A 27489-nucleotide genomic window follows, 5' to 3' on the forward strand; every position below is an offset into this window, starting at 1 on the left:
GTTTTTTGAATACAAATCTTTTCGCCAAGCGGTTCAAGGCTCGTCACTGCTACCATTGTGGGCGTATGTGTTCTTGCCAAGACACTTAATGGAATTTGCACCAACCTAGTGGTCGCTAATGGGTTGTCCAAACTAACAGCCATACATAAAAAAATTTAAAAATTCTCCCACAAAGTAACATACATGGTAACTCGTAAGCTGGCACGAGGTGTATGAGTTACCTTCTGTACAAACAAAAAGGTTCATAGGGAAATTTTCGCCCTAAACCTTTTTTTGTGTCTAACCATTTTAAACAAAGATTGACAGCATTAATCCAACTTCATGTAAACTATTTATTAAAAATGTAGAACCAATGAACCTGATACACAGATCTAATGGTATAATAATTATACCAGTTCGAAAATGAACCAGAACAAATGAAAAACACAACTTAAAAGTTATAGAATTGAAACATTTTAAAGGAAAACTAAAATGTAAAAATGAACTTCAGTCTGCGGGAGTTGTATTATATAAACCAAACAATAGGCACTTTAAAATATTCTTTTTCATATATTAACATTAACTTAAGATGGCGGCGTTAGTTCAGTTATGCTAAAAAGTTTATGTGTGTTCAATATGAATAAAGAGACCATAAAAGTAGCTACAGCAGGAGTTGGAAAAACTGAGCTGTAAGGACAGGGTTTTTAAACTATGTGCTGTAAAAACCCGTTGAATTGAATGTATTGCGAAAGTTTTACAAATTTACATTAACCAAAAAATTGTTGGCATGTGTTGTGTAATGGAGTAAAATATGAAGTTTTATAATTGTGGTGCACCACTAACAGATCCAGAGCATCAAAATGGGTCATGAAAACACATGATACTATAAAAGTTAGAGAACCCTGCTTAGACGTATGGTAAAAAAAGGCCAAGAACCAGAGCATTAGCATTAGGCTTAATAGCATCATAAAAGTTTGGCAGTGAAATGAGAGAATTGGTGATGGTGATGTTGATAAAAACCTATAGTCACTACAGACAAAAGTAGATTCATTAGATTTTTTAATGCAAAACAGTAGCAAATTATGTTAAAAAATATTTTTTGTTTATAACCTATTGCATGGCAATTAGTGCAGATTTGTGTCTTATAGATACTTCTGTCTGCAGTGACTTTGAGTGTGTGAGTTGACTAATGAATAGGTTAGGTTGTGGGGTAGGGACACTATACAACATATTTCCCATTTAAGAACAGTAAGCACTCATAGCAGCATACATCTTGCTGGGCGTATTATTCTGCAGGTTGCAAATCACTTTTATTGAAATTCTTTAACCTGTTTTAAATGAATTATGTTATCTATATATTATAAGATATAATGATGTAATTTATTGCTCAGTTCTTATCATGTCCACTAATGCTTTCTTCATCATGGAAAGATAATGAAAATCTTGAGGGATTTTATCAAGGACAGATTCAACTTTTTTCTGACTGAAAAACAAAATTTTTATGTTGAAATAAAAAACAACTTTGAATTATAACTTTATTACTCTTCTTTTTATTACTATTTAAATTTTCATGTTAAAAATAAATTATTAAAATTTTAAATTTTATTACCCATTTTTTATTACTTTTTATTTTTTATTAATATTTAGTCGACTATGTTAGAAACAAAAATCTGTTAGAAACAAAAAAAACTTTTTATTATAATGTTATTATACTTTTTTATTACTATTAATTTTATTATTTTTTATTAATGTTTTGTCTACCATCCCACGACTAACTTAGTAAGGAAAGGATAAAACTCATATATTTTCATATGGTGGGTAATAATAGTTGTTATAACACAGGTGTACACTTTATAATCGCTTATCAGTTAAAGGTTTACCTGAAAATACCAAAGTTTGCAGCAGAATCAACGTAGGAATAAGATATCGGGCGTAGTTCCGATCTCCCATCTTTTGTGAAGAAAAAATCAACAGAAAAGCTGCAAAAAAATATTGAACTACAACCAAACTTTTTAACTGACAATATAACTTTATTTTCCCTATTTTAAGAGCAATAAAAGTAAAAGGTAAAAAAAATTAATGAAAATATAACCATCCTTTTGAGTGATTAAAGTGAATTTTTTGAGGGGCATTTTGAGACCAGTACAAAATAATAGAAAAAGGAAAATATATATTAAATTCCAACCTGCACAGGTTAGGAGAAAACCCCCCAAACCCCACATTAAGCTTATCGTTGTGTATTTCAACTTGGCAATGTTCGTAATCCATTGTGAGGTCGATAATGTCGCGATACAGTCGATTTCCAGCGCATGCCTCGCTTGAAAACTTGTGTAAGGCCTGGGGTGGAAGTATTGCATGTTATAATGGATATGGTGTAAATGCTAAATGTAAAGTTTTTAGTAATGTTTACACATTCTCACAGTATAACATGTTTTTGTTGTTAAGAATAAAATACCAACAAGGTCAAACAGAAAAGGGAAAAATCACAACTGTCATCTTTACATAAAAAACACAATTTTTATATTACTTTTTGTCTGATTAAAAAATAAAAGCTTAAAATATTATTTAAAAAGACATATTATACAACTTTACCAAAGTTGTGACACACATTACATTTAGTATACAAATGACTTTTCCGGGCATGCGAGAAGCGGCAGTTTGCACATTTTCGTGGCCATTGGATGCGAGGATAAAGTAAGTTACATTCATTCATTCAGTACCTTGTTTATTTTTGCTGTACGAGGTGACATTTGAAGATATGTTTTTTCTTCATATCTACGTTGTATCAAACCATGAATAAACTTAAATATTTCAACATCTGAAGCTGCAAAGGGAATTCCTTGGTCTGGGAGATAGAATGGAAATTTTGAATTCAGAAGAAAATTGGTTTATATGACTTAATTGTTATATCTTTAATCTAAACTTTTTACATACCTATATTGTGTATAATTGTTTAACCAACTGCCGTTTTTAAAGTTTACAGATCAGGTATAGGTATACTACATTATGGACCAAATAAAATGTACAATCTAATTTTATTATGAAACTAGAAAATTTGTTCGAATAAATTTAGAACAATCAAAAAAAACAAACTATCTAACAAAAAGTCCTACAGTTTTCTGAACTACAAAAAGGGAAATTATGCATGAAATATAGTAAGGTGGGGAATGATAGGAGACATTCAGCACATAATATCTAAATATCCTAATCGTGTTTTAAACAATTAACAGCGGTCTATAGGAGTCGTGAGAATACAGTTTGTAATTCCGTGAATGTTCTTTTTTACTTCCAAACGGGACAAGAAATGAAATAGTATCCCATCTCCTCCCACCCTACTATATATTATGAACTAAATAAAATGCACGATCTGATTTTACCCTGAAACTAGGAAATTTATTCGAATTCACTTAAAAAAGGAGGAAAAAACAAAAAGTAGCTGACAAAAAATTTTACAACTACAAAAAGTACATCACGCATAGGATGTATATACCACCTTCTAATTTCGACTCTATGTTGCAACTAACGACCCTTCCCAAGTTATTTGTGTTGAACCTCAATAACAAGCTACCTCTTAGGAAACTGAAGACTTTCATTGTTTCATCGTCCGCCACTAAGCGCCATGGAACCAAACTAAACAACAAATATTTTTATCATTTGTTCTGGCAAATTTAGTCTTTTAAGCTGTTATGGTATTTTTTGTCTAGTGCGAACAAGTCCAGGTTACTTAAGGTTTTGGAATTACATTATGCTTGGAACTTGAGCAAAATCAGTTTAAATGATAATTTTGATGTTACTTTTACCTACAGGAATTGGAAAATTTACACATATCGCTCAAAAAAATATAAAAGTCATTACGTGCAGTAACAGTAACAGGGCAATATTACAGAAGTTAAAATAAAAAACGACAAAAAAAAACAAAAAAATCTTAACCTTTTATTAAAATCAAGTTCCTGAGATTTAACTTTCTTTGCTTTTATTTTTTCTCTGCCCTCTCGTTCGCTGTCGAGCTTATTTTGCACAGCTTGCCACAACAACTTTGATTTGTCGTGCCACGTTTTTTCACATCTTACATTTCTTTCTTTTATTTCCACACTTGCTGAAACTAAAAAAAGTAAATTTTTACAAATATGATACAGTCGATATTTTAAATGGCAATGATACTTGCCAGGCTAGCGTTTTTGTTGCAGCATTACACAGTTTTTTATCTTTCTACAAATACTATTACAAAGCTAATCAATTTTTGTAGTCCTGCAGAATTACTTATTTCCTGCAGTGTTGCGCAATATAAAACTGGTTAAACATGCGCATCACTGACAATGCACACATTAACTTATATTGGACCACTTACGCTGTGATTGTAATTTCTCAATTTTTTCCTTCCCTGCAAGATATTGCTCTACTTGTTCATCAGAAGGGGGATTCCCCATCTCTGATACCTCCTTGGCTTGCTTCTCAAGTAAAGAATTCTCTGAAAAAAATTAGCGTTATTTTAGGACTTTCATTTATAACTTTTTTATCGTTTTATTTTTTAAATAAGTTCTATGTTATTTCTAAATCTATTTTTTACATGATTTCGATGTTACTTATAATTTTTTTTATTTATAGAATTAAAACAAAAAAAAACACCACTAAAATTACATACATGATGATTTAACTCGTAAGCGTGCGTGCAGCATATGGAAAACAGAACCCCTATGTTATAACCTAACAACTGTCATTGCCCCATCATGCCATAATAAAAAAAGTTACATTTATTCACTCTTACCGTCATCTATATCTTGGGCAACCTTTTCAAGAAGTTCGGTCGGTTTTCCGAACTCAGCAATTTGATCAACTATGGGTTGTATATCGTCATCAAGTGTCATATTCATCGAGACTGTGAGACTTTTGTGAAGCTTGCTTTTCGTAACTTGCCATTGCGCCTGGGAGGAATAATAACTTTACTCAAGAGAAAAATTTCATTCGTTTTTTTTTAATTTTTACACACAGAAAATTTTAGGGATTTTTATGTTTGGAGGAGAAATTTCAGTCTGTAGCAAGTCAGTGGTTTTAACTTTTTCACATAGTAATGGCTCATCAGTCACTGCATTCCAAAATGGTGCATTTTTAGGGTGCAGTTATATATATCAGTCTTTTCTGGTAAGTTTTAATACTAATTTAATTTATAGACCACTTTAATATATAAACATAAGCCTAATTAATGATGTATTGCCACACCTTTTATTGGGGCATACTCAGGGAATTTATTAGTGATTTTATAAAACAAAATTATTGTGAAGACAGCTGCCCCTGCTTACTCCGTGGGTTTTTAGGTTTGCTTCAACTTACATGGGCCAAGCGCTTGCTCCATTCAGCGATTTGTTCAACTTTTTCTTTCAACCTCTTAGATTGATCAACAGGGCCAAATCGGATCGCATTCATTATCTCAGGATTATTTTTCGAGATCTCAGATTTCTGGAGCTTCAACTCATCCTGGATGCTAAGAGATACAGATTAAAAATTTTATTTTTTACCTTTTTTACACACTAACAATTTTATATTTTTTCCCACAAAAGGTAGTCAAAAATTTGGTGCCAAGGCACAATGGTTAGAGGGCTTCTCTATCCAAGAGTTTACAAGTTTGAGGCTTAACGCTGCTACCATTGTGGGCGTTTGTGCAAGCCACTTAACGACAGTGGTTGTATAAATTGTCATCCATATAAAAATCACCAAGTTATAATAAGACATCGGTACCTCTCCACTTTCTTAGTCAACGAACTGATGAACTCAGAATAGATAGGAAGGTTCTTGGCATGCATGAAAATACTCGTGGTCAATTCTCCTACTGACTGTGGGGGTTCACTTGGCCCGTGATCAAACACGCTTTCTCGTCCTGAGTTCTGGTAAGTGGAAGTGAGTTTTATTTTATAACAGGGTGGGGAAAGATGGGACACCTTTTTATTTCATTTTGTCCCATTTGGTAATAAATAAAGAACATTCAAATAATTATAAAACTGTATTCTCACGACTTCTATAAACCATTTGTATTTGTTTAAAACAGGGTCAGGATATTTGAATATTATGTGCTTAAGGTGTCCCATCTTCCTCCACAGAATTTATGCCCAAGTTGTTAGCCTATATTACTCTAACATGATCAAAAATTTTTTTACTTCTTTTAAACAGGCCCAACACTTAAAACAATTTCAAAGAGGTCCAACAACTCACTGACAAAGTACAATGCACCTTAAATCTTATATATGAGACTGGGCATGCAAACATACATTTAACTGTCTCAGTGAAAATATAATAAAAACTTGCTGAGAGTCACAGCAAGTTTTTATTTCTAAATATTTATTTTATTCTTTTATAGCCTATATATATATTATTTTTAAACAGCTTTGAAAAATAAATGTGTTGGGTCTATTTATTATTATTTCAAAACAGATTTGAAAAACAAAAATGTTTTTATTTAAACGGATTTGGAAAACAAAAGTACTATTTTTAAGATCCTTGTAATAGCAAAAGTCTTCTTACCATTTTACTGTCTGTAATTTTTATGTCAGTGTAACGGTTCAAGAACTCGTCTATGTCCAATAATGAAAACTACAGAAAAAATAAAGATATTTATGTGCTAGAATAAATACGTTTTTAAACGCTAAACAGTAATTTGTAAAGTAAACCATGTCATTTATAGGGGCTATAGGTAAAATACAGATCATTTCAATATGGTTGAGAATCAGACTTAGGAAAGTAAAATTACCAGTGAGTCACTCACTATTATAATGAGCAACAAATAACTTGAGCCAAGAATTTAAGCCAGGGGTGTGCAATCTACGGCCAAAGGGCTCAATGAGGACTGCAAAGAAAAATTGTGGGCTGCATATTTTTCATTAAATTTATTTAATGTGACAATAAATTTACATAGTAGTTTTCTTCAAAAATTTATGCACCTAAACTTCATATTTCTACAGAAAAATAACCCCCTTTTCATGTCATAAGATCAAAGGTAAAAAAAACTATTAAGGGTCCATTCAAGTCTATGATAAATAAAGTACGGCCCGCGAGTTCACCCAGTAATTTATACCTGGCCCTTATGTAATAAAGGTGCCACACCCCTCAGACCCCTATATTAAACAATGGGTCAAAATTGTGGCTTACAAACAAATGGTTTTAACAGAATCGGCACAAAACAGTTAAAACTTGTTTTTATAAGTTGTTTAACTTACTTCATTTACATCATCCAATGTATCGGACATAGGAAGGGGAATTGATGCAATTGTCAGTAAGTCGCTCTCCTTTCCATAATTACTGCAGAAAAATATAACACACGAATGAGATGATTTAGTATAGCCTATAAAACATATGCTATGACATTTATTATGTGATTAGGCTAAAGCTACAGTAGGGGTGGTTAAGGTATGGCAAGAGTGAGTTTTAAATTGGCATAATGTTTGATTAATGTTTCCAAAAATATGTTACTTACATATTATCTTCACTGTTTATGATTTCTTCGTTACTTTCATTTAACTTAATTTGTTTTGGCAAAACATCGCTTGAATTTTCACTTCCCATTTCTGCTTTATCGAAACTTCTCTTACGTTGAGATGAGCACACATCTACACCAGCTTTATCCTCAACTGGTGCAGTTTCTTCTGTTCGGTTACTTATATTTAAATAGCAGTCGGTTTCGGATTTATCCTGGGGTAAAACATGTTCGCCTTCATGTATAGAATGCTCTGTGTCCTTCACAACTCCAGAACTGGATAAACTGCTGTCAGAGGAGTCTTGGTTATCTGACGAACTCGTACTCGACATTCTTCGTCTATATAATGCTATAGAACTTCTTGCTCTTGAGAGTTTGGAGCGAATACTTGGGCCAGAGTCAACTTTGGACAACATAACGTCCATGGTTGCTTCTTGTACTTCGTCTTGCAACAACTTTGGTTCAAAGTCATCTATTACAACCTCCGTAGCGAATTTTTCATTTTCTATTTCTATTAGATCTACGTCTGTTTCTAGTTCAGACAACGGGAGTTTGTTTTCAACCAAAATACTTGATCCAGATGTACAAGCTTGCAATCCCACCTCAGTTGAACTAACTGCTGATGGAGCAAAAACAGTCTTAAGACTCACTTCATTATTTGAAAATCCTAAACCATCGATAGAATTTGTGGAACTAGATTCTACAACTCCATCTTGAGGATTTGAACAAAGATTATCCAGTTCTATTTTATCATTAATTATTTCTCTAGCATTTGCCTTTACATTTTGCTCCAGAGTAGTTAAAGGTATGGTGCTTTGACAAGGCATATCTGAACTCCTGGTTATGGTAGATTGAGAGATATCTTTAGTTGAAATAGGCTGAGATCCTTGCTCAAAATGGCCCACAGTCGCATTTTCAACCATTTTGTTTACATTAGAATTATTTTCAGAATCAGCAGAGTTGGTAGGTGGTTTATGAAAGGTTTGTACGCATGTAACTTGCATGTCACTTGTGTTTAAACACCCGACATCTTTAGTTTTATCTGGACAAGTAACTGTGCTACCCTCCGTAACAGAATTGGATTTTTCCGGCAGTGCTTTAGCCATGGAAGTTTTTTCCCCTCCAATTTCTAGTGATTCAATGCCTACATTTTTATTTTGAAATTTAACAAAGTCATTACATGTGTATTCCATATCATTCTCACTTAGATCACACTGTGCAGGAAATGAGTGGGTAGTAGGTTTGAGTTTGCATGTAAATTCCATTTCATTATCAGCTAAGTTATCGGTCCCTTTACTGACAGAGTCACTTTGTGAAACATTAAATGAAAATGCGGTTGCGGAAGTTTGACTTGGCAGGGGTAGATGTACCCTGTGCTTGTTGTGTAATGTATGGCAGGTTAATTCCATCGAATCGTCACTTTTTTGACCACCATTGCAAGAGGAATTTATATTTGGGTCAGTTACAACTGTGGTCAGTTGGTGTGACACATTGTTAAGCTTGTGGCAGGTCATCTCCATGTCTTCATTTGATAAAACTGATTTTTCTTTTGTCGAAGAAGCCACTTCAGTTTTTAAGTTGCAGGTGATTTCCATATCGTCGCTCACTATATTACTTTGCTTTAAAATCTTGTTAGAGGTGGAAGCTACTGTTTTTAAATGACAAGTCATTTCCATATCATCGTCACTACGCTGTTCACTCTGCTTTGAATCCATGTTAGTAGAAGTAACCCCACTAACGCTAGTTTTAAAGTTGCAGGTCATTTCCATATCATCACTAGGTATTAACTCACTTTGTTTCAAGGGGCCATTACCAATGCTCTGAGCAGCAAAATATTTGCCTGTGATTTTTGTCAATTCCATATCCAGGTCATCATAGGTTGTTTTTTCATTTTCCTTACATAACTCGTTTTGAAAAGACATATCTACATAAAGATATTTTTGTGGAAGACTTGATGTTTTGATCATTGCTATGTCCATGTCTTCATTGCAATTAATTGTCTTGTTTGAATCACTGGTGTTTTCTTCACTTTGTGAAGGTATCGTTGCATTTGAATCAGCATTAAGAAGAAATGTAGGAGTCTTGACAACTTGAACTTGTGCAGGATTTTGATCGTTTTCTTTTAATAATTCAGTATCTTGAATGGTTTGTAGAAAAGTAGGAATAGCAGGGACTTCAGTATTTATAGAAAACTCAGAACTATTAGAAAGCTGGGTTTTATTCTCTGATATTTGGCCATCGTCTGTGAACCCTTTGAGGAAAGAAGGAATGATAATTTCTTCATTTTCTTGATTTGGGGATGGGGCAACTTCATTTGAGCTGGTTATCTTGGCTACTGGGTCTATGGTTGTGCTGGCAGGGCAACTTTCATTGGTCTATGGTAGAAATATATTATGGTCAATTAAATAAGTTTTATACATTTATAAAGGATAGGAAAAGTTGAAATGTATGGTTTGCCATAATATCTGTCACTGACACTATTATTGTATAAAATCCACTCTAAAGGTAAATGTATATGAAGCAATTCGCCAGCTACTATTTAAACAAACAACAGAATGTTAATTTATGTATAGTTTTTTAAATTCCAGTATAAAGAAAATTACTCAGTCTAACTCCATACTAAAATAAAAAAAGTTTAAAAAAAAAAGAAAAATTAATAATTACTGCAATAAATTGGTATTTTATGTCGGAAAATATTAATAATAAATAACTAACCTGTTTGGGAGTGTTGGGATTTGCTTGGTTAAGCAGTGGTGCTGAGAGCAAAGCATTCAACCCTGTGAGAGAATGCTGTGCACTCAACTTGGAAATATCTCCAATTTTTGTTGTGTCTGGTGCAAAGGGTAAAAGTAAATGTCACAGTTAGGTATTTGTCCAGAAAGTAATATTAATAGAATTAAAGAATGTTAAACTAGAACTGGTCTGGCAATGACCAAATAAGTTTATAAATTAAAATTGGAAATATTATGTCAAAATTAAGCAGCTAATGGTTAGAAACTGTTTAAATAGAATTCAGGAAACCACATAACAGATTCAGGTTTACAGTGTTACGCAACTCACACCATAAGGATATGACACGTGTAGTGTAACATGAAGTTTTTCACATGCAACATTTTTTAGACAAATGAACTTACAACATACCAATATCTGAAGTAGAATCTGGCCATTTCTCAGCAATATCTGCAACTCTAGAAATTTCTCTGAAAATGACAAGAAATTAAATTCATTTACTCTATGCCCCAGTTCATAACCCAGAAAAATTTACAAAACAAAATAATTACTTAGGCTACAATAATAAAATAATATTTAACTAATTAGGTATAACTATTTTCTTACTTAAAGACTCTTTTCAATTTTCAAAATATGTAAGGAAGTTTTACAATTTATAACCCAGAAAATTTCACAAAACAAAATAAACAGGCTACACTACCAAAAAAGGTTTCACCAATTAGTTATAACCATTTTCTTACTTAAAGACTCTTTTCAATTTTTAAAAGTGTAAATATAAGGACAGTTTTGATATACGATTACTAAACAATACAGTCATGTACTCATGTTAATTTAAAACAAATCAGTTTGATGACTAGATAACAAAGTACATACTTGATTTGATATGTGTTGGCAAAGCTTACTCTCCTGCTCAAACCTCTTTTTTCCTCTTCATTCTACAAAAGTTGGTGTAATATCATTTATCAAACCCAAGAAACTGCAGACCATTGATCTGTGTATTGTGTTTCGAGGACATCGAGCCTCCAGGTATATTATGGTTAAAACGCAGGATATGATATTTTTATTATTAAGGAATAAGGTTAGGGCCCTACATGGCCAGTCGCCAAACAAGAGTAAAAAATAGAAGTCAAGGCACTTTTTTAATCGAAAATTTAATTTTAAAAAACTTAAGAAGGAATGAATAGGTAATGATCTTTACATTTAATTTCAATGTATTGGCAATGTCACTGTAAAATTTATTTTAAATATAACCACCCTGTATGTTACAGATTCACTCACATTAACTTGTGTGGCAACAACATCGGGGTTCACCAAAGATTTTCTGTGAGGAGATTTCTTTAGAATCTAAAAGAAAAGAATGTAAGCGAAAAGAAACTGAAATATTGTTATATAATATAAAACACAGCACCAAACTGTTTGTTGTAGCTGAGTCAAAACAATAATAATTTTGAAAAACTGGCAAATGGCAGTGGCCATAATATCTACAAATATCATATAGATACAAAGGTGTATATAACTCAGCTGCTGACTGACAAATAGCCACTAATACGCCAACACAATTAGTAATCACAACAACAAATAGAAGCCACACACAGGCAGGCACCGCATTGTAAAAATACTCCTAATTTAATTACATAGGACGTAATCCTAAACCATCAGATTAAAATTTGGAAATAATATGATAATATAAGGTTTAAGTTACCGAAGAACGACGCTTCTTTTTTGAACGTGATTCCATTCTTTATGGTAGAAGTTGCTTTAATTCACATAAGTATATAAATGTCAAGATCAATAGATCCTATATGTGACTTTACATTAATTGCTACATACATGGATACCTGCTTATGATTTATAAGTTAACATATACAGGGTAAAACAAAGATTATGCAGAGTAATGCACAGAAGAGAACAAAACCTTGATTACATTTGCCAATATAGTACAGTGGTTTGTTTGTTGACAAAATTCATTATCCAAACCCAGTGCATTGTAGTTTATATTATTGTTTAACTTTAAACTATTAAGTGTCAAGTTCCATTACTTTGCGCGCAAAAGGAATTTACAAATACCTCAACCACAAAAGCTTTGCAAATAACAACAATTTTAAAAGAAATCTTTTCAAGATACATATTAAGCATAACATATGGAAGGACATAGGATTTAAAAACAACTACACAGTGGAAAAAAACAAAACAAGGAAGAAACTAGAATTCGAACCAAGTTTGGTATGTTTACTTTATATGGGTAAAACAAAAGCTATGCAAAGTGTGTTTGTTGATAAACTAATGACAGTACTTCGAACAAGCTCTGTTGTAAAATATTTAAAAATAATTAAAAGGTTTTCATTGAAGCAGTAATTAGTCATGACAGCTCTATAAAGGTTGTAAAACTGGTGGGGAAAAGACGAGAGTATGAAAAACAGAAATTTTGTTACATTCTTCAATTCATGCAATTAATTGGATTTTACAATTTTTCAAATAAATGGGAATTCATTTTAATGTATGGTAAGTAGGACACAGCTAAAACGTTCACGAACACCCACTGTTATGGAACTTAAAATGCATCAGCAAAATAAATAAGAAAGATACAACAGTTTAGCATGGTTAGTGGGTGTTTTCGATGGTAAAGTTACAATTTATAACACAATAAAGCAAGAACACAGCTAGTAAGTGACAAAGAACAGTGCATTGAACTGACAAAATCTTTAAAAATATTAACAAACAAACTAAAACAACTTCCAATAAAATAAAAGTTGTTTTGAATTTGACAGACGAAGTAAAACAATTGTTAAACTGAATCTCATAGTACTCATAAATTTTCTGTTTTTTAATCTTTAAACTGGCATATAATGTGGCTATATAAGTAGTACAGTATAAGTTTCTGTATGTGTGGTCTAAAATGTCGATTTGTCACAAACAACATAAATAAATAATGTTTTTTTTTCTATTACAAACCCAACAATACCCAAGCTGTGGAACTAAGCATTATATTCAGCAACTAATGTGACATTCTCATATTCGCCAATCTACGTTGGCCAACTATAAATAAACAATAAACAGGAAAAATATATTAGAGAAAATATGGAGTTGCCGTGCGTTCAGGTATCACTCTAAGATTATCAGGGACAGCGCAGAAGAGTTTGGCTTCTCTATCTTCCTTTGATCGTACAACGAGTATAGCAGCAATGTTACCACATCGGTAGCAATAGTTGGGTGCTGACCACACGGTTACTAGCTTTTCACCAAACATGTATTTAAAACCTTCATGGACAAGCTGGTGAGCTCTACATATGAGGGTAAGATTGTTCAGATGAACAAACTCATTTGTGACTTTTGCTCCAAACAACCACCCAGCACCCCTTGGAGATATAGCCCATGTATCTACGTCTTCTGGGTCCGACCACACGAGGTCACAGAATGCTCCTTTATGAGGAATCTCCTGCTGCCGATCAATCGTGCGTATCTGGTCCAGAGTTTTTACATCTGGAGATAGGCCACCATGTACACAAAGTATTGTTGAATCAATTATTGCTGCAATGGTTAGAAGATCAAATACTTTTGTGCAATAACGCCACGCATTTGCATTCCCATACTTCGTCTGGCATTCATCATAGAAGCCATATACTTGCGTGATTTGCCTGCTCTCATGGTTTCCACGTAGTAAAGTGATCTTGTTTGGGTATTTTGCCTTAATGGTAAGTAAATATGTCAAAGTTTCCAAACTGTAGTAACCCCTATCAACAAAGTCACCCATGAAAATATAGTTTGTGTCTGGGACTTCACCCCCAGTTTTAAAAAGCTCAAGAAGGTCATAGAACTGTCCGTGAATATCTCCACAGACAGTTACAGGTGTTGAGACTGGCTGTACATTTGACTCTTCCAATAACAAATCACACACATAATCGCATAATCTTTTCAGATCATACTCGGGTAGGTATTTACATTGTTTTGCAATTTCAATCATTTTATCCAAATCAAATGGAACCATTTTTTGATTAACAAACCCTTTGTTGGGTCAGATACAGTTAAATTCGTAAATTATTGGCTTCAGTGGCCTTAAATATTATTTCTACATTAATAATACAATAACATAAGTGTCAGTGATATTAAAACTTATACTCAAACACAACATATAAGTCACAGAGCCTGTATTTTTGCTACAATGTCGAAACTGTTTTACACAGAAAACATTAAAAAGCAAACAGAAACACATTCTTCGCTAAAGGCCCACAGGCCACAGCAAACGTACATGCAAAACAAACTTTAAATATACTGAAGTGTAAAGTCTACTGCTATCTGTACAATTTCCCGATAAATACATACTCATGTTCTGTTTGTTTTAATCACTTAATCATTTTAAAATTCCAATATCAAGAATTATAACAAGATATTTTACAAACCGCAAACGTTTATCTTGCTCAGCGCAGCGTAGCAGCAAAATAATACTGACGTAGTTTTGAAAAAAGGAAAAAGGGCAAACAATCGGTAGATTTCGCGCCATCGTGACCTTTTTTTCTATTTTTCATTACTTTGTTAATGTGGTTTCGAACTAGGTAAGTATGCGAGTTGCTTCAGATAGCGTCAAGTGCTTATTTTAACGCGTTAAACAGTTCTCACTGTAAAAAGTGCACCTGTAACTTATAACGACCACCCTTATGACAAATCAAACATAATTCTAACATTCAAAAGCAAGGCTTTTTTAAGTATACTGTTCAAACTAACAATTGTACGCTAAATACACCAATCAGGTTTAAGTTTAACATAAGGAATGCGCAAAATGAGTGCGCGCATAGATTATGCAGAGATGCATAAAAAAAGTATCTCTGCATTATCACACACGTCAATCAATCATGCCGCCATGGAAAAAGCCGTTATCATAACTGAACGTAATATGTTGTTCAATATCGCACGTCGCCGTGTGGTATGTAAAGACAGGTAGTAACTCTGCGTTGTGTTTAATAGTAAAGTTGTATTTTTAATTCATATTGGATTTAAGTCTCCCAAAATGTGTTTTATTTGTGTATTTACTATTTATAGCATGTACAGAATTTCTTTATTCTTGCTTCGTTATAATTTTAATTAAGTGTCAACATTTATGCAGGCTATGGAGTAGTAACGTCTAAGTTTATAAAGTGGTGTTAAACGGTATTTGCTCTATGATGGACAACACAATAATATTTCGTGTGTATTGTGTAAGTTGCACCTCAGATACATCACAACTTTATGTGAAATGTTCAGAATGTGGGGACATGAAGCTATGTCTAACGGTAAATTATTTATATTGTTTTGTTAAGTTGTTTAAGTACAATATACATATCATGTGCTATGTTACTTTGTCAGTACCTATTTAGGTCCAGTACCAAAGAAATAATGATATATATTGATTACAGTGCTTTTCCAAAGGAGCAGAGCCACGTAGCCACCTAAAAAGTCACGATTATAAAATTATTGTAAGTTTTTATTCACTTCAGTCTTCAAATATCATTTATAACATTTAAATCGCCTAAATGTTACTTGGAACCACTATTAAAGTTAAATTGATCTGTTAAAAAGTAAGAACTATTATATTGCTCATTAAAGGTAAAGGGCATACTGACATAAAAAGTTTAATGTATTTAGAGAGAGATACTTAATTGTGATCTAAAGGTACCAACAAAAATTCATAGTGAAAACAAGTAAAATTAAACCGCTGGTGTAAAATTAACAGGATAACGGAACATTCTCACTGCATGACCCGAACTGGTCTGCTGTGGAAGAACAACTTCTAATAGACAGTGTGGAGCAGTTTGGACTTGGTAATTGGGAGGATGTGGCATCCAATGTCAGTACAAAGACTGCCAAAGAAGTTGAGGAGCATTACATGTCTGTATACATGGATAGCTACATGGGGCGTATGGTGGTACCAACTGAAATACCAAACAGGATGACGGACCATACACCATCTATTCATGGTGGGTTACATTTATTTTTAACAAACTTTTAAGGCCGCATTAGTAAATAAAAAAATAAAGAAAACTTTTTTTTTAATTTTGCACATTGTTTTCTATTTTGTCTCATGGCCTGGGGCTAGGCGTTAACTTATTACAACTGTGTTCTATTGTATGTATTGTTTTGTAATCGCTAACTTGTCATTTGGTTCTTTATACTCATATACAGTAAAACAGTGGTCAATGTGCATAATATACTTATAATTTTTAGTAAGGACTAGCCACCGCTAGAGAATTCTTCCCTAGTTTGCCCAAGTTTACTGGCAGACCGCGCATTTGCATAACCTTATCCACATAGGGTAGACCACTTGCTGCCTTGTTTTAACCATTCTTTATCCTCACTACCATAGTCGAAAAAAATATATATTAATATATATATACACTATTATTATAGCCTAGACATTTAAACCAACTTGTTCCCATTGATTAGAATCCACACCTATCCTACCTCCACCCAACTTACAAGTGAGCAAGGTTGAACAACTTGAGCTGGCATACATGCCAAATCGTGATGATTTTGAATATGAGTTTGATAATGACGCAGAAAGACTCATCAGCCCAATTTTCATGAACACAGATGACAATGAATTGGACAGAGGTAAAGTTTACATCTGAGGGCTTATCGAAATTACACAGTGTGTTGAATTGAGTTTTAAAACTGAATATGTGATGAGTTGTAGTCTACAAAATTAAACTACATTTCAAAGCCTAGTCAAAAAAATATTATTATGATTTATGTCTAGTCAAAACTGTTACACATATGCTTTTATAATCCGTTGCAACTATATAAGTAGTTTTAAAATTATGCAATATTTTGTAGGTTTAAAACTTGCAAAAGTAGATATGTACCTTACAAGGTTACGCGAGCGCCAAAGGAGAAAAGATATTTCAAGGGAATATTATCTTGTTGATAAATTCTTCGCGAAAGATGGAGATGAATTGAAATCTGAAAAGTAAGTTTGTGGAAACTGCAATTTTATCTTGTGTAGTTACATTTTCTATAATACGCATAATGATTGAATTTTGTTGTTTTCCAAACTAAAAACTAGTACTATCGTCTTTGTTTTGTTTTTTTCATTATTTCTTTTATCTTTTAAAAGAGTTAGGCAGTTTAACTGGAAAGAAACTTCCATTATAATTTGTCTGGGCTTAATTACCTATTTGTTGATAAATTGTGTCAGTTGTTGATCAATAGTAACCTTAAAAAAAATTGTTAGTGAACTTTTACAAAGGCTGAAGAGCTGCTCGCAATTTATGAAGAGTGACCAATTCAAACAACTTGTACAAGATATTGAAAGGGAGCAATATTTAAAACAGAAAGTCAAACGACTGCAGAATTATAGGAGAAATGGGCTCACAAAGTTTGAAGGTACTTTTTATTTTAGGTCAGAGTTGATGGTTACCTTAAGACTACTATGATTCTACATGAACAAATTCATGGGTGTCCCTACAGTTCAAAGATTTCAATATAGAAAAGATTTTAGGTGTTGGTTTCTGGGAAGTGTTGGTTGGTTTGAAGTCGAGACTTAATTTAGTTTTTTTGGGTTAGTTGACTAGGGTTTAGGAATTTTCAAATTTAACACACACGAGACACCTATCCATTTTATGAGCTTTAAACCATTCTGGATAAGCTTTTTACTATACTACACCACCATAAAAGTATTTAACATTAATATTCCTTTAGGTTGTGACTTTTACGACAGTGAACGACATAAAAGACTAAAACAAGGAAAGGAAAGTAAAAGCCACTCAAAGTTACCACCAGGTACATAACTTATATATTTCTATTAAACTGTAGATTTATCCAAAGTTGAATAAATAAATGAATGTAACTACTATCCTCGCGTGGCCGGAAAACGACAGTTGTATCACACGGGTTTAACACCTCGTGCCAGCTTACGAGTTACCATGTATGTTACTTTGTGGGTGATTTTTTGGGGGGGAATTTTTTCATTTTTTTATGTATGGCTGATAACTTTGATAACTCATTAATGTCCACTGGGTTGGAGCAATTGCTGTTAAGTTTCTTGCCCAAGGACATATACGCCCACAATGGTAGCAGCGACGAGGAAACCATTATCTCTGGGCTCTGGGTTAGAGGCAGGCGCACTAACCACATGTTAATTGTAATTGCTAAATATTTCTGCCTGTTAGTGTGTAATTGGATTTATTTTTCAGAACCAGAATCAGAAAAGCAGTTTTCTTCCCTCATGACTTCTCAGGGCTTCAGTTTGCTTTGCCACAGTGAGAAACTACTATGCAACTCACTCAGGATCTCACCATCTAAATACATTACATCCAAAGCATTAATCCTTAAGGTAATTCACTAAATAAGTGATGTTTTACCTTGCCCTTTTATCCATGTAGAAAAAACACAAATTAGGTGAAAATAAGCGGCCCGTGTAATCGTGTATACTATAACTTCATACACCACATGCCCAGCTTTTTTGTTTGACACTCTCTTTAATAAAGATGTTGTATTCGAATTAGATTATAGGTTTAATGTTAACTTAGCCTTTTACTCAGGACAACATGCTGAAGCAACACGGCTGCCCGAATAAGCACAAGTTTTCAAGTTACATAGAAAAGGTGCACAGGAGGAAAATTTCCAGTTTTCTCCGTTCTAAAGGGTGGTTGTCATAGCCAAGATTTTGCACTATTGTTTTACCTTAAAGCTGTTATTAGACAAACTGTTTTCTTTATGTTTTATTACCAATTTTCCATTATACTGTTAGATATTGATATTTTATTTAATTTTATGAAATAAAAGTGGAGTATGCGTGTTCATATGTCTCCAGCTGTTTAAGCAATAAGATTTAACAAAGGTTTAAAATAGCGGATATCTTTATAGTTTGTGAAGTTCTGTTAGACAGGTAATGGTTTAGTTTAATTTGTAATTAAAGAGATTGGCTTTGTTGTAATGCTGGTCAAGTTCTTATTATTTTCCGGCTCAATTCACACCATAGTTTAGGTATCTATATGCGCACATGCAGTGACGTTAAGTCAGAGCAAAGAGATTAAGATTGGTTTTAATCTCTTTGGTCAGAGCCTATGGCTCTGTGTAAAATGTCAAAATCACAAAAATAAACAAGAGAGCATAGCACGATTAAGTGAGCACGTATTAAACTAATTAGCCTAATATTAATCAACCCATTTTAAGGAACGATCGAAAACAAACCGAAAGTAACCAACAACAAAGCGGTTTTTAGACACAAGTTGTCACCGTGGTACAGTAGATGGTGAAAATGCATTTATAAATGTAATACAATTAATAATGTATTGTGTTGTTACGCGTGTTTACTCTTGTGTGTCGCGTGCTTGTCACAGGCTCGCCACGTTTCCTTCTCGTTTAGGGGGTGTGGCAAGAGTTTTTAGCGAGGGTGGTAGTAAATAGGTTGTAGAAAACTAATACTTCGTAGCAATATTGATTACGCAGTAAGTTGGGGAAATAAATCAACTTCAGTTCCAACCCACAATACATAAAAGTCAACCCTTTAATCACTTAGAACTTGATTATATCTGACGTTATTATATTCGACGTCATAGTAGCCATTTCGCGCAGCAGCAATGATAACAATTCTGTATATGACGTCATATAAACATGCGACCAGTTAGAACAAAGTATCACCCGGTACTTCCCCAACAGTGGAAACACCCAACACAAAGAAACAGACACCGGACCGTAGTATAAGTTGTATATATTTACATTGCCATGGTAGGTGCAGGGACAAGGGTATTGTTGCGATGCTGTGGTCATTTAAATCGTAAGTTTTTTGTATTTATTTTAAATAATTTTTGCTTTTATTGGGGCCAAATTTAGTCTTTATCTCAATACCTCAGCCATATAGAATAGAATGATTACAATAGTTCCACTTTTTATTTAATGACAATATTGTATGTCATAATCCAGGCAGCCTAATAAGAAGATATTCAACAGATCCACAAATATGCATCGTTGGGTCGGGGCCAGCTGGGTTTGGGGTTGCGCAATCTATTCTTAAAGTTTGTTCATGTGTTTTGTTAATTTAAATAAAAATTTTGATAAACAGTCTATCTGCTACGCTATACAATCATAGGTTTAGCAGTCGCTTTTAATTCGTTTTTATTCTTGGCGTGTTTTAATAACTGTTGTTTTGTTGCTAATTTTCTTCACCTCAATGTTTTAATTAATTTGATCTTCGCTATCATACTCGAAGATCGATATTTATGTTATTACAACAGCATCACCCCACAGCGAAAGTCGACCTGTTCGAGCAATCACCAGTACCCTACGGATTGATCAGGAGAGGTGTTTCTCCCGACCACCAAGATGTTAAGGTTCTTATGGTTTCTATGTTGGATATGATAATGTAGATGTCCTTGGGCAAGACAATAAACAGCATTTTCCCAACCCAGTGGTCACTTATGGGTTGTCTAAATTACATAAAAACAATCACAAATAAAGTTGTACACTTTACATTGATTTATTTAACATTCACAGAATTGCATCCACGGTTATGAACGAACTGCAGTCTTACCAGGATTCTCGTTTTACGGAAACATTGAGGTTGGATCAGCATTGTCATTGGTTGAATTACAAGCGGCTTATCATGCTGTTGTTCTTGTGAGTTAGTTAGATTGTAACGTAAACACCATGTGTGGTTGTTGGAAAGCTACAGACTTCAACATCTAGTAAGGTCAATGCGGTAGCACCCTGGGTGTTAGGGTAATGGACAACTAAGACTTAAACCTCAGGTCTATACAGGACCTCACACATAAAACACAAAGCTGAATGTTGTGTTTATTAAAACGTAAACATGATATGTTACAGTGTACCGGGGCACAAGAAGAAAGGAAGCTTGGGATTCCTAGGGAGGTAAGTTACAATAAAAGTAATGTATAGACAAACTTACATATTTAGTTTGTAGGGTGTAATGGTCACGCCTTTTATACTTTACTTTTTTGATGTTGTGTCTCACACAATATTTTTTTTCCCAGAATTTACGAAACATTTTCACGTCGCTGCAATTTGTTGGTTGGTACAACGGTGACACCAATCATCAGGATGTGAGTTTTTTGTTGAATGATTGTTTTATGATTGACGAAAATATAACCAGGTTAATGTTGATGTTGGTGGTCGGACGGCTGTGATTGTCGGTCATGGGAATGTAGCGCTGGATTGCGCAAGAATGTTGCTCAAACCAACACACATGTTCAAGGTAAGATACATGGATAAATATTTATCCTTGTGTAAACACATGTTATATTTACTGGCTTTCTTATTTGATTAAGCATGTAATAAATTAAATGTAACTTATTTATTCCCGCATGGCGGGGCAAAGACTGCTGTTATAACACTGGTGTTCTGTTTTATAATCCTTGTGCCTGCCTATGGGTTATCACGTTGTAACTTATTTATCCTTGCAGTAAAGCCTATAACATGAGTGTCCCGTTTCGTACACCACGTAATAGTACTTTAACTACAGTGATAAAGTGACTTTAACATTCCAGGACACCGACATAAGCTCTGAGGCATACAATAAGTTGATGAAATCGGAAATTAAAAAAGTTTATTTGATTGGGAGGCGTGGACCATTGCAGATGGCTTGCACAAGGAAGGTACAGGTTTCACATGTTCTATGATAATGGTAACTGTGAGTTAGTATATGTTGGGTTTACAGCAGTGCCTATTTTATTTATGTGTTACCCATGGCCATAGTGGGTTTTAATGACTGTTGTTTTAACTTTACTGTAAGATTGTGTATGTTGGGTTTACAGCGATGCTTATTATAATTATCCTGTTTTAACAACAGTTGTTTTATAGTTAATTATCATATAATCTTTTTATTTGTAACTCTTTGATTAGCGAAGATTAAAGAATAGTAAAAACGAAACGACAGAAAATAGCAACAAAACAACATTTGTTAAAACAAGCTAACAGTTAAAAACATATTTATATTTAATTGGAAGAAAGAAAGGTGGTTGCTATACTTAGCAGACAAACAACAAACCATTTATATGTATTTAGATGTAAGCATAAACATTTTTATATTTATCTTACGATAAATTTATTTCAACAGGAGTTGGCAGAAATCACTGACCTGGAAGGGGTTGTCACACAAGTTGACACCAATGTTTTTACCCCAGCTGTCAATCAAGCCATCAATAACAAAGGTACATTGTTACATCATAGTTGATTTATTGAATCTCATTTTCCTGATTACTTCATTCTTTTCGCTGTTTTAAAAATTTATTATCGTATTGAACACTTATCACATCATAATAATATAGATCCTTGTTCTTTTTTAAAAAGAAAAAAGTTATAATTTATCGTTTATTTTTGTTCCTAGATTTAAAACGTCGTAAACAGCATCGATTGGTCAAATACTTGATGAAAGTTGCAAACGTAGAAAACAAATACATTTCTAAGGAATTTGAAATAAAATATTTACGATCGCCGCATTCAATAACCACCAATGATGATGTCACAATAGCCGGCATTAACTTCAATATAAATAAACTTGAGGTAAACCTCATGCTCGCTGCTCAGCCAATATTGTATTTTACTCAAATATTTACTTATGGTTGTTAACATAAACAGTATGGAAGCTTTACGATTTTGCATGCTTGTGCCAAAGATTATACACTTATTATATTCTTTGCTTGTGCATTGTTATTCTTAGACAGTGATCATTTACTCATCATACATACATACATATGTATATAATACTCTAAATACTATATGGATACTGATATACCCTTGGCTCAGGTACGAACAAAATATCTGGGCCATGAGTGTATAACTTAGCCTGGCATGTGTGCCATGATACAACCATCCATACACACCTCATTCCCAGGGTGACAATGTGTACGAACCTCTAGTGACATCTAGTGGAGAGTTGGAACACATCTCGTGCGACCTTTTGATCTCATGCATCGGGTATACAAACAAACCGTTTGATCCAAACATCCCGTACAAGGGGGGGAAGATGGTTCACGATAATGGTCGTATAAAACCTGGTACGTGGGTTTTAAACCATACTATACACCAGTGGTTTCCATCCACAGGCCGCTTATATATTTTGTTACCCTACAAGGGGATTGTTTATGATAATTGCTGTTTACAGCATAGTAGGGTTTTGTATGTGGGTAAAGTATTGGTCAATGTAGCTCATATATACAACATATAAGTGGTTGTCATCCACCTGTCTGCTTATATATGTTGCTGGCCACCATAGTATCTTACTTTCTACTTATTTTAATTTTGAATTATAAGCAAAGTTATTACTCTCAATAATTTGACCTATGCTAAAAGTTTGTTTTATGTCACATAGCAGCAACTTTGTTTAACAAAAAGATCAAAAATCTGTTCTATTCACGACGGTCTTATATTAACCCCATAACCACCTAGACCCCTAATCTGCAATAATAATTTATCACCTAAATCTCAGTTGACCTCATTAATTGTTTTTATTACACCATACATATAACACAACACATCCCCAGGTTTATACGCAAGTGGTTGGTGTAGAGACGGCCCACTAGGGGTCCTCGCTGACACGTCCAACTCGAGCACCCAAACATCCACCTCCGTATTAAACGACATTGATGACTTAATAACCGACAAACCATCATGCAGGGGTTACAAAGATATTTTGCCCACGCTGGAGGAGAAAAGTAAGAACCGTGTGTTGGGGTTAAGGACTGACTAATGTCGGGCACTATGGACTTAAATGTGCTTGCCGGTTGTTGGAAAAATGGGCCAAATCTGGCCTAAATCCCAGGTCCTTAACAAGTTAACAAGGACCTCACCCACAAAGAGTAAAAAAATCCCTCACAGTAGTATCAAATATTGGATTTCTCACTCATATAGAACATTTATACCGGTGCATTTAAGTAACTCACATATAATTGGCTAATTATGGCCTAAATTACTGATCATAGCGAGCCATAGAGAACCTCTTCTTCCATAGTAAAATGGCCATGAGGTAAATATTTATTACCAACAACAACAGCCACACTTTTTAACCATACTCGTTTTCCTGCTAAGTAACGCACATATTGGCATAAAATTGGCTAATTATACCCTAAATTTCTGATCATAGGATGTCATATACTATTTCTTCCATAGTAAAAAGGCTACTAGGTAAATGTTTCACTCTTTAACCAATGCTCTTTTACTTTTGTTATTACTAGAACGAATGTTGTTAATTTCCATCATGTTGCTATGTTAATTAAATACAAAATTTGTTATTGTAATGTAGCAGATAAATACCAAACCATGTTTACTATGCAATCTTCTCTTGCCTAACACAAGATTTTTTTCCAGACATTGACGTAATAACATGGCATCGCTGGCAAACAATTGACGAACACGAAGTTAATGAAGGCAGGAAAGTCGGAAAAGTTCGCGAAAAACTTTTAAGCGAGGAATCTATGATTGAAGTTTCAAAATAAATCAAATAATTTCAATTCAGATTGTTATTTACTGCGTTTTGTGGAAAATATTACAGTTTTCAATAGTTGTTGTCGCAAAGAAGTTTTTAGCGAGGAATCTGTTATTGAACTTTCGAAATAAATCAAATATTTTCAATTTAGAGTTTTATTTACTGCGTTTGTGGACAATAATATTACAGTTTTCAATAGTTACATTTATATTCTTGCCCTTAACAGTTTTGCAGGGAATCAGTGATTGCAGCAACTTCAATATTTCCCAATTATAATCAAATTATCCTTAAAACTCTTTGAAATATACAAACCTTCTTATTGAAAACAAGTCTTATTGTCTAAACCTCTTAGTTTTATAAGTCCAGTGCCCTGATAGTTGTTTTTACAATGCAAACCCCCCAGCTACATACTCCAGTTGTTGTATAGGAGCAGCAAACGCTAACCAGTCCGATGCGTGCGTTGGTAGCAAACCCATGCTGTTGCATTTATACACAGCGAGCGCAAGTGCCAAACAATTACCAAAGAAATATAAGAATGTTTGGAAAATATATTGGCTGGAGTTTTCCAGCATTCTCATAGTTGTTCGAATCCCCATGAGAGCCTGGGTCGGTCTAAAGAACATCATTCCTACCATCATGATGGGAAATATGGAAATTGTGTTGCCGGCCATGTACATTATGAAGATATTCATCGGCAATCCTTTGATCGGACCAACCGCAATTTCCCACGATTTTTTGTCGATCAGATTCGTTCCTCCGTCGTCGCTGGCAACCGCGTCGTCACTCCCTATCGATGGTTGCTCTCTAGCATACCCCGGTGGTGCTGGGAGCTCCAACCTCGATTCACCTTTCTTTAAATTAACGTCGAGACTCCATTTGTTACGACTTCGCTTGGGTGTGTTGGTGGTTGGGTGCATTGTGATGTCACTATCTGGAACAATGTAATGTTGATGTCATAATAAAGTGGGATACTAAATTAAATTAAAAGCTTAACCAGATGGATATGGATATAAATTTATTTCACATGCGACTTATTATCCGATAATCACTCTTTTTTTTTCACAAGTGGGCGATCACTTTTTTATTATTATTTTCTGGGGACTTTTAAAAAACATTATGTTTGTGACATATAAAACGTGTATTGGTATAGTATTTCAATATTTTATAAAAAATCGTTTACTAACAGTTAGTTTTACAGTTTACACACATAAGTTTTAAACCCCCAACCTCTAACCCCAAACTCGTGCTAATCACACAAAAAAAAATTTAAAAAAAAACGGAATGCACTGTGCGGGACTCGAACCCGGCAAGAACAAAACAAAGAGATTAATCGACGACACGCTAACCGTTACACCACAGAGCTGACGATAGTAAACAGAATGAAAGAGCGTATATAACCTACCTAATTTGGGAAATATGTTCTTACTAGTGTTTTATATATTTATAAAGGTATTTTCAGTATTTAAGTAATTTGTTTTACACTTATTACCGATTTAAAGTGTTTCTTTGTGTATTTTTTTCAAAATTTTAAACTTAATAAGAGCGCCCACTTGTAAAATAAAGAGAGTGATTGTAAAATAAAGAGAGTGATTATCAGATATTAAGTCGCATCTATTTATTTCTTCGAATATGATTGCAGAGATCAAATTAAGCAAATCGGCAGTCGTTAAAACACACTACGAGTAAAACTATACTGGACGAAAAGCGTCAAATAAAAGCGTTGCTGCCAAAGCCAACATACAGTATAAGTTAACTCAGTGGGTTGTAGTTTAAGTCAAAGTCACAACCGTACACAATCTTAAATTTAAATGCACGGATAATAAAGTTAATTACGTCATCAGTATTACAACAAACATGACGTCACAACTTACGTAATCTTACTTGGAGTTGTCTTCAAAACCTAAACCATTAATTTCATAAATCGTATAATAAAGTACTCAGCATTCAGTGTTAGAAAAATACTGATGAGTCATAAAACATATGGGGAGTCATTGTTATTTCGAGGTCTAAACAAGAGAGCAAGCTCATTGACAAACATATGGGGAGCAGGCACGCATATAACATCCAACATTTATTTATAAATGTCAATCAAGCGTTGAGAAACTTACATATAAACCCACACTGTTACCGTGCGGATTAAATTATTTAGGTTAATGGCCGCCGCATCAAGTTTGCTTCAGGAGTACAAAAAATGAAATGTTTCAATCGTATTCCATTTTATTTTATTTTGATTCGCAAACAATGAAAAAAAAATAGTGTCAATAAATACGATACTGGACTTTACAAATCGCCCGGTTGAAGCATTTGGAAATCGCTCAGCTAAATGAAATAGCCTACCTTCTGTAAAATAAAAACAGAATTAAAATACCTTCATAGTTTGTGTGGCTGGCGTTGGTGGAAAGCCACTACGGCACGACAAGCCCCCAGCCAATGGAAGTGGGTTTCTACTTCGGTGAGAAACCCTTGCGGGATGTTACTGTCCACGCAGGTTAAAGAAACCCCCATACACAAAAATAGTACAACGACGCACATAGAAAATGTGCACAACAAGAAATACACCAACAAAAAGACAAAAATAGTACAACGAGTGCAGCGACATACATGTGCCAAACATGCAACAAACACAACAGCTCAATCATACAAAAAGGGGACGGGGTCAAAAAGTTAATTAACGTTGAAATATCTACAAATAAAATAGGGGTCATATCCTAAAGGACAATTAACTGCAGTGTACACCATATTGAATGATTGCAAGGAGTCGAAGCCAGCAATAGCTTCGCATGTCCCAACCAAAAGGTAAGTCGCCATGTTGGTACCGCGATACTCTCGTCGTATCTTAACACAAAATAATAACGTCCAGATGTTACGTACCGATTCGACCGTTGCGAAACTGCGTCAGTTTGTTGCG

The 27489-nt window shown here is 34.0% G+C and overlaps 5 protein-coding genes across 12 annotated transcripts; 2 read left to right on the forward strand and 3 right to left on the reverse strand.

The window, feature by feature from the left end:
- Positions 1 to 312: 312 nt before the first annotated feature.
- LOC149738623 (uncharacterized) lies at positions 313 to 12014 on the reverse strand. The gene is made up of 18 exons (XM_089874470.1): positions 11874 to 12014; positions 11450 to 11515; positions 11045 to 11106; positions 10583 to 10641; positions 10157 to 10272; positions 7442 to 9816; positions 7185 to 7266; positions 6493 to 6561; positions 5713 to 5858; positions 5308 to 5458; positions 4745 to 4901; positions 4328 to 4447; positions 3910 to 4081; positions 3473 to 3609; positions 2700 to 2824; positions 2165 to 2316; positions 1860 to 1958; positions 313 to 1462 (listed from the first exon to the last, which is right to left on the reverse strand). Exons 1-18 carry the CDS (start codon positions 11907 to 11909, stop codon positions 1360 to 1362), a joined length of 4227 nt encoding a protein of 1408 aa, XP_089730596.1. The 5' UTR covers positions 11910 to 12014; the 3' UTR covers positions 313 to 1359.
- On the reverse strand, positions 12010 to 14616 carry LOC149738624 (serine/threonine-protein phosphatase 6 catalytic subunit). The gene has a single exon (XM_089874498.1). It carries the CDS (start codon positions 14154 to 14156, stop codon positions 13239 to 13241), a length of 918 nt encoding a protein of 305 aa, XP_089730624.1. The 5' UTR covers positions 14157 to 14616; the 3' UTR covers positions 12010 to 13238.
- Positions 14617 to 14774: 158 nt separating this feature from the next.
- LOC149738625 (transcriptional adapter 2-beta-like) lies at positions 14775 to 18940 on the forward strand. 4 transcript variants are annotated; one of them, XM_089874491.1, is made up of 10 exons: positions 14775 to 15103; positions 15270 to 15435; positions 15559 to 15618; positions 15876 to 16119; positions 16586 to 16753; positions 16976 to 17108; positions 17388 to 17524; positions 17840 to 17920; positions 18334 to 18473; positions 18670 to 18940. In XM_089874491.1, the coding sequence occupies exons 2-10, from the start codon at positions 15325 to 15327 to the stop codon at positions 18796 to 18798; spliced, it is 1203 nt and encodes a 400-aa protein (XP_089730617.1). In that variant the 5' UTR covers positions 14775 to 15103; positions 15270 to 15324; the 3' UTR covers positions 18799 to 18940. The 4 variants fall into 4 exon arrangements, with proteins under 4 accessions (XP_089730617.1, XP_089730615.1, XP_089730618.1 ...); XM_089874489.1 differs by having other exon boundaries at positions 14781 to 15103; positions 17373 to 17524; XM_089874492.1 differs by having other exon boundaries at positions 14784 to 15103; positions 18682 to 18940.
- A 516-nt stretch (positions 18941 to 19456) lies between these two features.
- Positions 19457 to 24727, forward strand: LOC149738626 (NADPH:adrenodoxin oxidoreductase, mitochondrial-like). Of its 3 annotated transcripts, none has more exons than XM_089874484.1 (13): positions 19457 to 19919; positions 20093 to 20157; positions 20377 to 20472; positions 20636 to 20758; positions 20966 to 21010; positions 21133 to 21201; positions 21252 to 21353; positions 21646 to 21753; positions 22215 to 22308; positions 22485 to 22660; positions 22992 to 23154; positions 23641 to 23811; positions 24464 to 24727. In XM_089874484.1, the coding sequence occupies exons 1-13, from the start codon at positions 19868 to 19870 to the stop codon at positions 24589 to 24591; spliced, it is 1392 nt and encodes a 463-aa protein (XP_089730610.1). In that variant the 5' UTR covers positions 19457 to 19867; the 3' UTR covers positions 24592 to 24727. The 3 variants fall into 3 exon arrangements, with proteins under 3 accessions (XP_089730610.1, XP_089730611.1, XP_089730609.1); XM_089874483.1 differs by having other exon boundaries at positions 19459 to 19919; positions 20066 to 20157; XM_089874485.1 differs by lacking the exon at positions 20093 to 20157 and having other exon boundaries at positions 19458 to 19919; positions 20390 to 20472.
- Positions 24721 to 26613, reverse strand: LOC149738627 (ER membrane protein complex subunit 4-like). 3 transcript variants are annotated; one of them, XM_089874500.1, is made up of 2 exons: positions 26453 to 26613; positions 24721 to 25512 (listed from the first exon to the last, which is right to left on the reverse strand). In XM_089874500.1, exon 2 carries the CDS (start codon positions 25496 to 25498, stop codon positions 24965 to 24967), a length of 534 nt encoding a protein of 177 aa, XP_089730626.1. In that variant the 5' UTR covers positions 25499 to 25512; positions 26453 to 26613; the 3' UTR covers positions 24721 to 24964. The 3 variants fall into 3 exon arrangements, with proteins under 3 accessions (XP_089730626.1, XP_089730627.1, XP_089730628.1); XM_089874501.1 differs by having other exon boundaries at positions 24721 to 25508; positions 26453 to 26595; XM_089874502.1 differs by having other exon boundaries at positions 26463 to 26581.
- Between the last annotated feature and the right edge of the window lie 876 nt (positions 26614 to 27489).

This window comes from Ciona robusta, chromosome 3, assembly GCF_009617815.1.
Source record: "Ciona robusta chromosome 3, ASM961781v2".
NCBI classification, from domain to species: domain Eukaryota; kingdom Metazoa; phylum Chordata; class Ascidiacea; order Phlebobranchia; family Cionidae; genus Ciona; species Ciona robusta.

Coding starts and splice junctions, on each gene's coding strand:
- LOC149738627 (XM_089874500.1), bottom strand. CDS start 25,498: ATGCACCCAACCACCAACACACCCAAGCGAAGTCGTAACAAATGGAGT.
- LOC149738623 (XM_089874470.1), bottom strand. CDS start 11,909: ATGGAATCACGTTCAAAAAAGAAGCGTCGTTCTTCG. Junction 10,273..10,582: donor AGATTCTACTTCAGATATTG/GTATGTTGTAAG, acceptor CCTTTGCACCAG/ACACAACAAAAATTGGAGAT. Junction 2,317..2,699: donor GTACAGCAAAAATAAACAAG/GTACTGAATGAA, acceptor CTTCCACCCCAG/GCCTTACACAAGTTTTCAAG.
- LOC149738624 (XM_089874498.1), bottom strand. CDS start 14,156: ATGGTTCCATTTGATTTGGATAAAATGATTGAAATTGCAAAACAATGT.
- LOC149738625 (XM_089874489.1), top strand. CDS start 15,325: ATGATGGACAACACAATAATATTTCGTGTGTATTGTGTAAGTTGCACC. Junction 16,120..16,585: donor CCATACACCATCTATTCATG/GTGGGTTACATT, acceptor CCCATTGATTAG/AATCCACACCTATCCTACCT. Junction 18,474..18,669: donor CCAAAGCATTAATCCTTAAG/GTAATTCACTAA, acceptor ATGTTAACTTAG/CCTTTTACTCAGGACAACAT.
- LOC149738626 (XM_089874483.1), top strand. CDS start 19,868: ATGGTAGGTGCAGGGACAAGGGTATTGTTGCGATGCTGTGGTCATTTA. Junction 20,759..20,965: donor CTTATCATGCTGTTGTTCTT/GTGAGTTAGTTA, acceptor GATATGTTACAG/TGTACCGGGGCACAAGAAGA. Junction 21,754..22,214: donor AGATGGCTTGCACAAGGAAG/GTACAGGTTTCA, acceptor TTATTTCAACAG/GAGTTGGCAGAAATCACTGA.